The following is a 14,438-nucleotide window of genomic DNA, read 5'->3' as shown; positions in this document are numbered from 1 at the left end:
CACACACACACACACACACACACACACACACACACACACACACACACACACACACACACACACACACAAATAGAACCATACGATCCAGCAATTCCAATGCGGAATATATACCTAGAACTAGAAGCAAGATCTTCAAGAGGTATCTGTGTACCCATGTCTCAGCATTATTCACAATAGTCAAAAGGTAGAAGAAACCCAAGAGCCCATTGATAGATGAATGGAACAACAAAAGGTGGCACAGACATACAATCAAATATTACTCATCCTTAATGAAAGGAAATTCATGCATGCTACAACATGCATGAATCTTGAAGACTTTATGCTAATTGAAATAAGCCAGTCACAAAAGGACAAATATTATATGATTCTTCTTATGTGACATACCTAGAGTAGTCAAATTCAGAGACAGAAAGTAGAATGGTGGTTGCCAGGGGCTGGGAGGAGGGGAGAATGGGGAGTTAGTATTTAATGGATAAAGCGTTTTAGTTGGGGAAGATGAAAAGTTTTAGAGATAGGACAGTGACAATGGTTGAACAACATGTGAATGTATTATACTTAATACCACTGAACTGTACACTTAAAATTGGTTAAAATTGTAAATTTTATGTACCATATATCTTACCACAATAAAAAAAAAACTTTTAAGAGTTAGGAGAAAAACTTGTGCTACTACTTATTTGTTATATTATAAAACAGTAAAAGTTATTACTGCCACAAAACTATATTGACAGATTAACAAACTGGTGTATAAGTCTCAGAAATATAAAAATTCAGAATAGAATGAGGGAGATATTTCAAATCAGTAAAGACATTTATTTGTGGTATTAAAATATTTGAATTTAAAAGAGATCAAATCTGAGAAGCAGTATGGTGTAGTGATTAAAAGTCAACAATCTAGAGCCAGACTGCCTAGGTTTAAACCCAGCTCCACTACATGTGGCTGTGAGCAAGTTATTACTTAACCACTCTGAGCCTCTATTTCCTCATGTGTAAGAATGGGGGTAAGAATGGGGGTGATTATAGTGATTACAGTACTTACCTCATAGGTTCTTAAGAGAGTTAAATGAGTTTATATTTTAAAAATGTTTATACAGTAAGTGACACATAAATATAAACTACTAGTTCTCACCATCAAACAAATTAAAATTGCGTTAAAAAGTAAAGTGACTAAAACAAAACCTTATGAATTAATGATAATAATTAAATACAGATCAATCTTCTCTTTCAGTAGAGGTCTTATTAAGCATAAAGTAGGATAAATGAAAGGAAAAGATGTATTTGACAATATAAAATGGAAATTTTTTTTAAATCACCATATACAATATAAAGTCATAGAGTAAATAAAATACAGGACACAAAAAGACAATATCAAATCAACAAAAAAGAATCACGTGTCCCATGATATAAGTGAGCCAAAGCTCCCAACAAAAGAGTAAATAAAAAGGCAACACAAATTTTTTTTTAATTTAACCTGATTGTGTCCAACACCTTTCCTGGCTTCCCAACTGTCATGCTTAATCCCCATTTCCATTGCTCACATCCTATAGGAAGGTTTGAAAAGCCAAATGCTTGTATTCCCAACCTTTCTTCAAGACAGGAGTGGCCATGTGGATCCAAGCTGTGCCAGTAAGACTTCAAGATTAACAGTGCTAGGGGTTAAGATGCTGAATAAGATTTTTCCTCCCTGATAAATGTGGACAGGCATGTCAGGAGGAAGCACCTGCCCTGGGCTGCTGTCCCTCACTTCCAGTCTCTGTACACAGCAGCAGAGGGACTTAACATGTGGAACTCTTAGCGACCATACTATTTTAATGGAAAAGTCACTGACAAAAGCAACACGCTGAGTCGGGAAGAGTAGGACAGAAAGATGACATTATTGAATCACCAAACCTGGAACTGCCTCCCTCTCGACTTCCTGTTAAATAAACACACAGCCTTCTGGTTTAAACCAAATTGAGTTAACTACCCTAGTCCCCTGTTATGGTAGTTGATGCACTGATTCCTTCTTTCTCCTTGAAACACTTTCTTTACTTGGCTTCCAGAACACCACTCTTGACTGACTTCCCTCCTACCTTCCTGGCTGTTCCTTCTTGGTCTCCCTTGTGATTCTGCCTCATCTCCCTAGCCCTTGAAAGCTTAGGCGTACCCCAGAGGTACTTTGTGGTACTTGTAGACGGTCCCCCAGTGGTGCTCTTGACCTGTTCTCTTTCTACCCTTATTCTCTTGGTGATCTCATCCTGTTTAGTGGCTTTAAATACCATCTAAATGTTGATGAATCCCAAATTTATATCCATAGACCAGACTTCTCCTATGTACTCTAGACTTGGATATCCAACTTTCTACTCTGCACTTTCACTTATATATCTATGCATCTCAACTTAGTATCTCTCTATAAGTGAACTCTAGATATCCAGCTCCCAAGATCTGCATTTCCATCCCCATCTTAGTACATGGCAAATCATCCTTCCACTGCTCACACCAAAATGTGCATCGTCATCTCTGACTCCTCTCTTTTGCTCTCACCTGTCTCATCTCATCTAAGAAAATTCTGTTGGCGTTAGCTTCAATGTGTATATCTAGAATCTGGACATCCCCCACTGCCACACCCTCCTGTCATGATTATAGCACCGCCTCCTCACTGAGTTCCCTAATCCTGTCCTCACCCCCACTCAATGTATTCTCTACACTGCTATCGGAGTGATCCTGATAAAATTTAAGTCACTTTGGTTAAAAGCCAAAGTCCTTATATTTTCAAGACTGTACATGATCTGGCACTCCACTATCTGTCAAACTTCATCTCCTATCACATTTGTACTCTCTTTATTCCTTGCTATTCCTAGGACACAGTCAAACTCCACCTCAGAGTCTTTCCACTTACTGTTCACTCTGACTGGTACAGTTTTCATCCAGATATTCATATAGCTGGCTCCTTCGAGTCTTTACTCAAAAGCTACCTTTCCCTGGCCTCATTAACCAAAATATCTGCCCCCTGCCTCACACTCACACACACACACACACACACACACACACACACACACACACAATTTCATATCCCCTTTCTCTGTGTTAGTATTTTTCATCTCTTCTTAGAACTTTACACTATCAAACATCCTATTATTATATACTTTATTTACTTGTGTATATATAGCCTGTCTCTCTCCCACCAGAATGTAATTTCAAGGAGGAACATTTCGATCTTGTATTCACTCCTGTACCTCAGCACTTTGATCACAGAATCTACATTTATTCAATACATATTTGAGCGCCAAGCACACTCCAATTAAAATAACATTTTGTACTTTCCTGAATAGCAAGTGTTAGAAATGTCAAAATATTGGCCAGGATGTTGGGGAAACATTCATATACTCAGAGTAGGGGCACAGACATGTATGCTGTTTCTGAGGGCAATGTGGCGACATGAATTAAAACCCTTAAAAAAGGCTACGCCCTCTGATTCCAACAAAAGGAATGTATGCAGGGAACTTATCATACCAGCTCATGTACTTATAAACAAAGTTCTTCAGTACAGAGCTGCTTTATATACAAAAATTATTGGAAACAACCTAATGTTTCAAAGAATCTGAAGAAATAAATCATAGCACATTCAGGCAATGAAATGTTATACAGCCATTTAAAATCATGTTATTAAAGAATATTTAAGAATCTAGGAAAATAGGCGCCATATCTTTAAACGAAAAAGAAAATTCAATCAACTAATTAAGTGCCTACTGACTGTTAGTTATGGGGTCTCTAAACTACTAGGAACTATCTGTCCCTGTTAAATATATGTAAGTGTGCACAAGAATATACAAAAGGAAAAAAGGCACTGAATAAATTATAAGGTTCAAAACTATTTGGCATTGATGAGATTAAAGGTGAGTCCCCCCCCCCCCGACTTTTCAGTTAAATTACTATATGTTATAAACAGTCTACTGGGAAGCGGACAGTGGAAACCTGATGAGCTATCCAAGTTAACTAGTTAAATTCAAGATACAAGAGGGGTAGAATAAGGTTTACCTCGCTTGGGGCAATGCTCCCATGTTCCCTTCCTGACACTGATAGACCTGCGCTCTATCTGGGCCTCTTTGCTTTGTCACCTGCCAGAACACCAATGCACTGTGTCCTAGTTGCCCACATGCCCACATACAGGTGTGTAGACATCTGTACTGACTGTCCTCAATCTTTACATTCTATACTCTCAACCCTAACTGCCCTTTCATTTTCACTTCCTAGTGTACCAGCCAAGTTCGTAAAAATGCTTCCATCCATATATATATCCTTTTTATTTCTGGGGTCTCAGTGGCAAAAATTAAATAGCAGAAAGCATCAACACTAGATCAAGAGTAGTCCTTATGTATATAAGGGCGTACCTCTATTATAGAATTACCTGTATTATAGCAAAAAGGAATTTCAGCAAACTTGGGTACTGGTTATCTAACCTCTTCTGAAATCCTACAGTTTTTCATAGGTTTGTTTGTTTTAGTATTACAAGGGCAGATGTGATGAGGGACAAACTCATCATCTCCCCTATTTAGCTGATAATACCTTGAGGGCAAGAACCATGTCTTACTCATCACATGATTCCTCAGGGTCTAGAGTGCCACTTGCACAGTATACATTCTCATACTGTCTGTTAAGTGAATGAATTATCTTCCAGAACATAACAATTCAGTAACACTCTACATTTATACAGAGGGTGCCAAGAATACGTATACACATTTTTAAAAAGGAAAAAAACTGCATTAAAATTGTAATAATATATATCGATAACGAAAGATGAATACAAATTATGTGTATACATTTTTTGGCACCCCCGCTAAATTGCAAAATGTGACTTTAGTATTCCACATTCTTGAGTTAGCCAAGGCAATAGTATATGAGTAGGGTACAAGAAACTGTACTCTGCATAAGCATCACTATTTGTTTAAATTCAAGAGTAAACTCGAAAGATGAAGTCGCGGCAGTACAAGTGAGTCACAACAAAAACATAACAAGTCTTAAGAGGGTGATAATTTGACAGAGAAACAAGAACATCCTACAAAGCAAGGTTCTCCTGATGACCTGAATTACACAGAAACACAGCACTCATGGTGACACTGTTAGTACCTGCCTCTGAAGTGTGTTCACAAGATGTCTGCTGCTTCAGGTGGAAATTAAACAAACATAACTCCCTAAATCACAGGCCTGGAAATATGTGTCCTGCAACTAAGGGTGTAATAAACCAAAGACAAAAGGGGTTGCATCCTTTCCCCGGCTACCATACAAAGAAGATGAACAAGGGTCTTCATACGTTCATCAGCAAATTTATTTACCTGGCCGTGAAGGAGCTCACCTGGCACTCGCCCTGAGAGTTCCTAATAGGAACAAGGGAGGCACATGGTGAGCCTCCTGGCTCACTAGAAGCCAAGCTCATGAGCAGAGATACTCTGAAGCATGAGATCACTAAGACTCAAAACTGAACCTATTCTTAAGTCTATTTTCTTTTCTAAGATCACAAAAATAAGCAAATCAATAACATTTGCACAAAATCACTTGAAAAAAGAATCACCTAACTTCATAAAAGTGAGTTGGAAAATACGAGAAAGAAGAAGCTGCCCAGCCCATTCTCTGCAGTTGCCACTCTGAATTTTGACTTTTAAAACCTCTATTTAACTCCAAGTAGATCCATATTTACACACTGCTGCACTGACTTCTTTTATTGTTTTTTTTTAATTAAAGTTTATTGGGGTGACAATGCAGCAAAGGAACAAGACAAACCAATAAAGAAACAAAAATTCATAGATACAGACAATAGTTTTGTGGTTACTAGAGGGTAAGTGGGGAGAAAGGTGGTAGATGAGGGTAAAGGGGATCAAATATATGGTGATGGAAGGAGAACTGACTCTGGGTGGTGAATACACAATGTGATATATAGATGATGTACTACAGAATTGTACACCTGAAAGCTATGTAACTTTACTAACCATTGCCTTCTTTATTTCAAAGTCTTATTTGCCTGTGCACAGGATCCATTCCAATGCTTCCATCACGTGGTTGTTCCAGTCGTCCCTATCACTCCATCTTTATCAGCCCTTTTCCCAGAGGCTTCCTTACCCTCTACACATTTGTACTGTCTTAAACCTCAAACACGCACACAGCCCTTTGAGGTACTTCGCAGTCTTCAGTCTCTCCAATTCAACACGAGCCAAATTAAACTTCTGACCACCTCTTCTTGCCACTCTATTCCCTATTTTGCTTCATGGCCACCCAAACAAGAAAGCTGACGACGAGACACTTGGGACTATTCACCACCAATGGGGCCTACCAGATCTTCCTCCGAAGCATGTTTAATATTTTCACTCTGCTTTCGATTCCCAAATACTGGTGTGATTCTTATGAGCTTGTGTCTAGACTATTAGAGCTGAGCTGCCTTAACCTTTCTTGAGGCTCATCTATCACTTACTCCAACACACAGTCGGCTCATGGCAGGCTCACTCTCCCCATACACACCACATCCTTTCCAAGCTCTACATGTGCACCCTGGGGAGTGCCAGAAACCTTCCATGCCTGGCCAACTCCTCCAGGAACATTCCAAGGCCAGTTCAAATGTCACTGCTCGTCCCCGGTTTTCCCTCAGGCTTAGTGGTGTCCATTTACTGTGAACACACAGTACTCTATACAAGTTTCCACTCAAATCAAGCCAGACAACATTTTTAAACACCTGTTGCATAACAGGTACACTGTGTTGAGCACTGGAAAATATAAAAATAACTTTAAGACCTAGACTCTATCCTTATGGATCTCACAGTTTGGTAGGAGACAGACAGGCAAGAAAATAATTACAGTACAGCACTAATAAAGGCAAAACGTCACAGAAGCCAGGACAGTTCAGCAGGGGGTTGAAAACTGAACAGTTTGCATTCAAATGATTTGCTTAAACACCCCTTTTCACCTCACCCTCCAAATAGTGAGCTCATTAAAAGGGCATTAATCATGTCTGTATTCTCAGAATCTAGTAGACCATGCAGACCATAGCAGACACTCAAAACATTTCTTGAATGGAAAAATAAGAGACTGCATAATTACTGATTAGGAATAGTTTATAAATCATTCCATATCGCGATCTTCTCCAGAATTACTTGCCAAGTGAGAACCATCGTGCGGAATGCCTGCGAAATGATTCAGAATTTACAGTGGTGACGTTAGTAAGGAAGAGAAAAGATGCTTGTCTCCCAGGTGCCTGTGAGGCGCTGCTTGGTTGGCCTCTGACCCGCTCCCCAGGCCCCACCACCCACGCTGGGCAGCTCGCTGTTCCACAGGGCCCTCCCCCCATACTGCCTCGCCTCGACTTTGCACTTGCTGTTCCCTCTGCCTGCAAAGTCCTTCCATCTGATGTCCAGACGTTTCCCTCCTCCTCGTCCTTCAGGTGCTGGTGCAAATGATACCTGCTCTGTGAGGCCTTTGTGACCACCCTATATAAAAATCTACCTCCCTTCGCTTCTGTGTTTTTCTCCTCAGCACTGATCATCATCTTACATACAAAGCCTTGTATTTAGTTTATCTTCTGACTTGCCTTACTACAATAGAATGCAAGCTCCACGAGGGCAAGATTTGTCTTCTGTGCGCTCTTCATTCCCAGCACATCAGGCATTCGCCAGCTGCTTGGAATAACCGGGTGTGTTGGGACAACTGCATGCATGTAATGGAGGTTAAGGGCAGACACCCCAGACCAGACCCCCTGGTCTGTTTCCTGTCTCCACCAGTTGTTAACTGGGTAACTATGGGCAAGTTACTCATGCTTTGAAAACTTCAAATTGTTCATCTGTAGAATGGGGATAATCATAGTATTTATACCTTATGAGCTGTGAGAATTAAATGAAATGATGCATTTAGAAAGCTTAAACAGTACTTGGCCCATCACTCGCACTCAAAACACATTTACTACAGTACTACTCAATATTATGGTTTTTATCGAAAGGGAAGAAACCTTAAGATACATTCTTTAAAAAGTGTTTTAATTACATACAAATATAAAAAAACATCGACAAGCAACACATTAAAGTTAGCTTTTGGCATAAATATTCTGTGATAATTTCTGTTTTTTCATAATGAATTTCTGTGAGCATGTGAATAAATTTCTCATAATTTCACTTGCTAGCTCTCTCAAACTCTTCCCTAGAAAAGGATAAAATAATATAAAATAAACTGAAGAGATTTTAAATTCCCTTTAACGCTAAATAAACAAAAGAAATCAGTTTACAAAAGCAACTAAGAAGGAAACAACTTAGCAAGAAAGAAGAGAAATCTACAGGATAAGCAAGTCTTTACAAGTTTGGGATGCACTCCTCATTGGAGAGGAATTTATTTTATTAACCCACAATAAACTGGATTAAAACAAAGGTGTACCCTTTTGAAATGCTATTTCTCTTTTTCGAGAAAAAAAACTAAAGGCCATCTCTTTCATGAATACTTTCTTTAGGCTCTGGTGAAATCAGACCAGCCCCTGAACATTTTTCTTTTTTTCCAAAGCCTTAAAGCATGTGGGGGCCTTGTCCATGCCTTTTCCACACCCTTCACTCATCCCTTTATGCTGTTCGGTGATTGCTGTATACACATGCATTTACCCTCCCAAGGTAGGTTCAAGAATCCACAAGGCAGGAAGTGTATTTTGTGCTATTTCCGTAACCCTGCCTGGCTCAGGCTGGTCGCTGAAAGGGCAATTACATGTCTGTCTGAAGGAACACACACATTTATCATCTAAAACCTGGGAAGAACTGGTACTGCCTCTGAAAGAGGTAGCAGGCAGTTCTCTGAAGATGCCTGAATTAACCATGAAGTTATTTACTAAGCAGTCATTTATTCAGCGGCATTAATTTGCAATAACCTTGTAAAATCACCTACATCACAGTAAACTGATTTAGAATTTTAAGCCAAGGGCCTGAAAAGAGAAATGCCACCAATTCCTAAACCATTCAGCTGAGCCTAAAAATGTTAAGTTTTCGAAACTCATGGTCACACTCCTAGTGTTTCTTTAGACTAGTAATATGAAACTGAAGAGCATGGACTCTAGAACCCTACTGTCTGATCTGAATCCCACCTCTGCCACTTTCCAGCTGCATAACCTTGAGGAAGTATTTAACGTCTCTGTGATGGTTTCCTCACTTGTAAAATGGGGATAAGCTTCACAAAACTATGGTGAGGATTAAATGAATTTATAGGTGAAGTGATTTAGACAGGGGCCTAGAACTTGGAAAACATTTCATAAGCGTGAGCTATCACTGGCATTATAAGCATTATTAGAAAGCTTTCCTCACTATCTCATCTTATTTGATGAGATACTCCAAAGAAGCAGATACTTTGGATTTGGTTGGTTATAATCTGGTTTCATATATATTTCCAGGTTGTGACAAATGGAAGAGCTCCACTGGGTATAACTACAATTCTTTCTCACACTCATTTTAAAGCGTAAAGAAAATGTCTGTTTGAACTCCAGCTCTGCCTAGGTTCTCTGAAAGGATTTATTGAAAACCCCAAGTTGGCTGGAACATTCCTGCTGCTTACCTTTCAGTGGAGTAGCTTTGTATGAGTACAGAGGATATCCATTTGGTTTCAATTTTCTAATACACAAACACCTCATTGTACAGTAAATGGCAACATGCTCTCAATGATCTAAGGGCACATTGTTTATGCTCCTCTATTTTCTGTTCTACTTTTAACACTGGTGATTAAGTTTCCTGTCCCTCACAACAAACACCTCTCGATTTATTGTGAGCATCCAAACAAGTTAGTGGCTGTTAATTTTTTAAAATACATAAATAGCAAAATCGAGTCAGTCTTTCAACAGTTCAAATATAAAACCCAAATGCAAATCCATAAAGCTTCTGGTTACATTAATTTTTTTTCTATTTATATAAGGAAAACCACCAGGTAAAATATAATTTAGTTTTTAACTCAGATTGAAAACTCTGGATGCAAAACTTAATTATCAAGCGTATTTATACAGGTTAATAAAAGCTTAATAAATTTCCCCATTTTTCCATGATGACTAAACAGATCTACTTTTCTCTCTTTAAGGCATGACATTAGGTCGTATACAGGAAGGGCACTTAAAAAATGCTTCATTCTTTGGTGGAACTGTTCACCTATATAAAAGAATCCCATCTTTTAAAATATACCCTGGAAAGTAGGTGCACTTCAGGTTTTCTGAGATTCGAGCATCCTGTGGTCCAGAGAATCACACCAATAGGAACCACCACTCAGAAAATTAGGCGAGCTCCAACATGTCCCCAGCAAGGTAAGGACTGCAAAAGTCGACAGGGCCTGACATTCTCAAATCCTCCACTTCACAGATACAAAGGCTGTTGCCAGGGAGGGTAAATGATTTGCGTGCTCAGGCAGCTCCTTGGTGCCAGAGCGATACTAGAACACAGGGCTCCTGACTACAGACCAACCTGCCAGTGGCCATGGCTCTCAGTGCAACCAAGCCACAGGGGCTCCTATCATCTGGCAGCAGTAATAGTAAGTACCAACTCCCCACTTAGGCCTCAACTCCCCAACAGTAGCAATATCGGAAATAAGGATTATTGCTTCTCCCAATGTCTTTAGCTTCTCTTCTGTGTTTCTCCCTAAGGATGAACTCCTCAAGCTGATTGGTGGAAATGTATTGCTAATCCCTCTTCCTCCACCCATACTTCTTCCTGGGCCTGCGCCTCAGGACCTTGATGCCAGGCCCAAACCGAAATAAAACACTTCTGCACATGATAGGCTTCTCACACAGTAGGTTTCAGAATAGGATTGGAAAATAGAGCTAAAAACACCAAGGTGTGGAGAGGAAAAGCAATCCTTTGGGTTTTGGTTGGTTTTGTTAGTTTCTGTGAAATGTTCTCACATGTGTGGACACATAATGTTAGAGGCACTTTTTTTTTTCTTTAGACCATTCAATAGTAGTCACTATTTCATAAGGGAACTTACTTCTAAATCCTTCTGACATGCCTTTAATTTGCTCAAGGTTGTACCTGTTAAAATAAGGGGTGTTCCCTGCAGAGTGTTCTCAGTCAGTGGGAATGGCTAGCAGGCTTTCTGACTGAGTCCCTATGAAATAGGCTGATTTTTCCATTTCCTGTTCTGATTCGTCACACAGAAAAATCTGTCCACCAGCCAAATTTAGTAAGACACCTAACAGCTTTTCTTGAAGTTCTCAAATTTCATAAACCTAATATGATTTTAAAACCACTACTTCTAAAATACAAACCAACATAAATCAAAGTTGGTATTAGAAAAGTTTAACTTTTTAGTCATCCTTACGTCCCTGGAGATTTAGAATACATCTTTCAGTAAAATTCAAGAGAAAACTAACCTCTTCACAGGTGGTGAGGGCACATTGTAATTTTAGCATATAACACTTACATGTTATGTAGCACTTACCTATTTGTAAAAAATTTAAAAATGAAAAGATTCGTCCATAACAGGTGCCCAATTATGTATTGTATTTATACACGCATGCTTCTAAATAGCTTATTAAGTGGCTTTACATACATATATCTCTCCCCAACTAGCCTTTAGATAAGGGCTGTGTCTTTGACTTCTTTTTCTACCTTCCCTGGGTAAGATGCGATTCCACCAAAGGCTAAATGCTTTAATGACAGAATGTGTTAGCTCTAAAACTAAAACCTGTCTTCCTGCTTTCTGACATGCCTAATTTTACACTGGAATAGTTCATAAACTGCTATAAGGCACACCTGAATTATCTTATTCTTACCAGAATTGGACACACGCCTGATCCTCTGAGAAGATAAAGCTCGATCAGAATTGAGATTTCTGCTGTCAATATTCCGCCTCAAACAGGAAACAGAAGGCCCCACTTTAGCTTTTGGACCTGGCGTCTTCCTCAAACTGGAGGAGCCAGGCTTGGGTACATTCCTGCCGGAGGGGGTTGAAGTTTTTGAAGCAGAACCCTGTGAAGGAAAAATCGTTAAGGTTTTAGTCCCGATCACACCTTCCACATAGCGTTTCCCTGTGGTGGTAGCTATGGGCAAAACAATTTCTGTTTAAGTGGACAAGCCAGACGAATATTTAATTTTCATTTTTTACTACGGAACAATTCAAACTCTTTGTAGCTTACTCCTCAACTCATCAACACGAAGCAGTCTCTAAAACTTAATTTTAGCCACCCATCTCAAAGCTGACCTCTTCCCATATTTACTACAACACACCCAGGCACCCAACTTAAACAATAAAAGCTATTTCTAGGTGCTTCCTTTCTTACTTCCTAAACCCCCTCTTGATGGCGTTCTCTCCTTTCTCCATCCACCTTGGGACAGGCCTGCCTCATTTCTGGCCAAGATTACTAACCCATGTCCTCAGGATCCTTCTGGTGTCACCAGCCCTCCATTCGTCTTCTGCTCCATTGCTAAGGCAATCGCTCTAAAGGCCAAATTAAGTTAGGCAGCTTCCCTCTGCCTTCCAGAGAAGTCAACTCTTCTTAATAAGGTTCGCCAAGCCCTTCTGGATGGAGCAGCCCCTGCCATTTTCTTCAGCGTATTCCTTCCTCTTCATGGTTCTGCACTCCCGGCCCCATCAAACTTACTACCTGGCATCCCCTAAATGAGAATATCCTGCTTCTTCATCGTTGTACATGTTATTCCCTCCACTCGCAGTATCTTTCCAATTCATACTGCTCTTTTAGTTCCAGATGGTGACTAACATTCTCCCTAGAAGCAAGCCTTCCTATTAACTGTCTCCACTGCCACCATCCCATCCACTTCCTGCAGCACAACAGCCTATATAAAGCCCCAACTTAGTACTACTTAAAATACCCTTTTGGTTTATTCTCTTATATTGCCCACTGCACTGGGCACTAGGATGGGCCAGGCGCTTCCTTCTCTGTATTCCAAGAGTCTCCATTCTATATTGCACACAGTAGGTACCCAATAAATGTTCCTGCTGTACATATAGGAAATGAGAACCTGAGCCTTACTCAAAGAACAAACTCCAGTACTGTAAGCTATCATTTGTATTCTCCCTTTACATAAAGAAAAATTGAGCCTCATGGAGACTAAGTAACTTGCCTGAGGTCGCTTTGCTAGTGAATGATGGAGTTACAATATAAAACCATGTCTAACTCCAGAATCCATGCTCTTAACATCTAAGCTGCATGTCACCCACTAGTACCCTTATTTATTTACTTAATAAATCATAAGTGCATAATCTCCAGTAGACATATGTGAACCCCCAGGCTGATGGCAGTTGAATTCACACACTAGGTGAGTTAAAAACTAACTCAATAGGGAAATATCCTAAGAAAACACTGGAAAGCAACATACAATTGGCCAAGAAAAGCAGGCGATTATACACGAACTTAACGATCTCCTACCTCTACTGTAAAACTGACTAAGGCAATCCCTCAGAGACAACTTTCTTTTAAAAAGTAAAGCAAACTTTTAACCGACTTACAAAAGTGAATCTTTAACAAATCAGATGTACTCTGCCTTTCAGGACCAACATTCCACAAGATGTTGAAACCCTGTGGGGTATATCGCAGAAAGGACCAGGATTCAAGGCAGGGGACCTGAGACTGAATCTCAATTTTATGCCTCAGTAGCTGTGTGTGTTAAGTAACCTCTCTGAAGCTTTCAAATGTGGCTAACAACTGCCCTGTTGTTACTGGGAAGAGTAAAGGACAATGTATAAAGCACCTGAACATCACTGGAAAAACTAGGGGACATGAAATGTATAAGACACTTAAGCAAAGAGTTTGGTCCAAAACAGGCATTGAAAAAAATATCGAATTCTTTCCTTTCAGATAATTCACCACTCCCTTTATCACATTATCACCAAAACATAACCTCTGTCATTGGTAGCCATGCTCAACCTGCACCAGAATAAAATCAAATTCCTTCATCCAAATAAGAACTTGTCCTCAGTTTCAGATAAACACTGCCCAAACACCTGTGAGGTTGCAGACAACCTAAAGATTCAGTAAACTCAAGGCCCAATTTAGCCCAACATCAATGGAGCACACTGAAAATTAGCATCTCTCCAAGACTGTCTCATCCCAGATCCAGGGCAGATTTCAAACCCTTGCATCCTGCTGAAGTGACCAAAAAACATGGGCATTTGAGTAAAACGTGAAACCAAGGTTCCCTCCTTCAGCTCCTGACAATTCGCACGAAGCCTATAGCCTGCGATGGTTGGTCCTGCCTCCTCCTCCCCATACATGGAAATGTGTAAGAGGTAAACCAGTGACAGTAGAGGCAATAGTGCTTAAAACGGTATCATGGGAAAAGACTGAGTTTGTTTGTTTTAATGCCAGTTGATAAGTAAAAAGGTGTCAATGCTGAAAATATGGGAACACCAACTGCAAGATTCCTAAGAAGAAAAGCGTTTCTTCTCCAAGATGTATTGGCATCCATTTTAATCTTGTGATTCTATTGCCTTACTTCAGTATCACATCTTGAGCC

General features: G+C 39.8%; 1 protein-coding gene across 4 annotated transcripts in view; it reads right to left on the bottom strand.

Moving 5' to 3' along the window:
• Positions 1-14,438, bottom strand: part of MTUS1 (microtubule associated scaffold protein 1) — a 147,800-nt gene that overhangs the window by 86,975 nt on the left and 46,387 nt on the right. For all 4 annotated transcript variants that reach the window (XM_019664778.1, XM_019664777.1, XM_019664779.1 and 1 more), the window contains one exon: positions 11,738-11,933. In XM_019664778.1, the coding sequence (XP_019520323.1) occupies positions 11,738-11,933 (196 nt within the window). The remainder of the gene's footprint in view (positions 1-11,737; positions 11,934-14,438) is intronic.

Source organism: Hipposideros armiger, unplaced genomic scaffold (genome assembly GCF_001890085.2).
Source record: "Hipposideros armiger isolate ML-2016 unplaced genomic scaffold, ASM189008v1 scaffold_430, whole genome shotgun sequence".
In the NCBI taxonomy this organism is placed as follows: Eukaryota; Metazoa; Chordata; class Mammalia; order Chiroptera; family Hipposideridae; genus Hipposideros; species Hipposideros armiger.
Note: the sequence above shows the minus strand (reverse complement) of the source record. Positions and strands in the feature narration are given on the sequence as shown.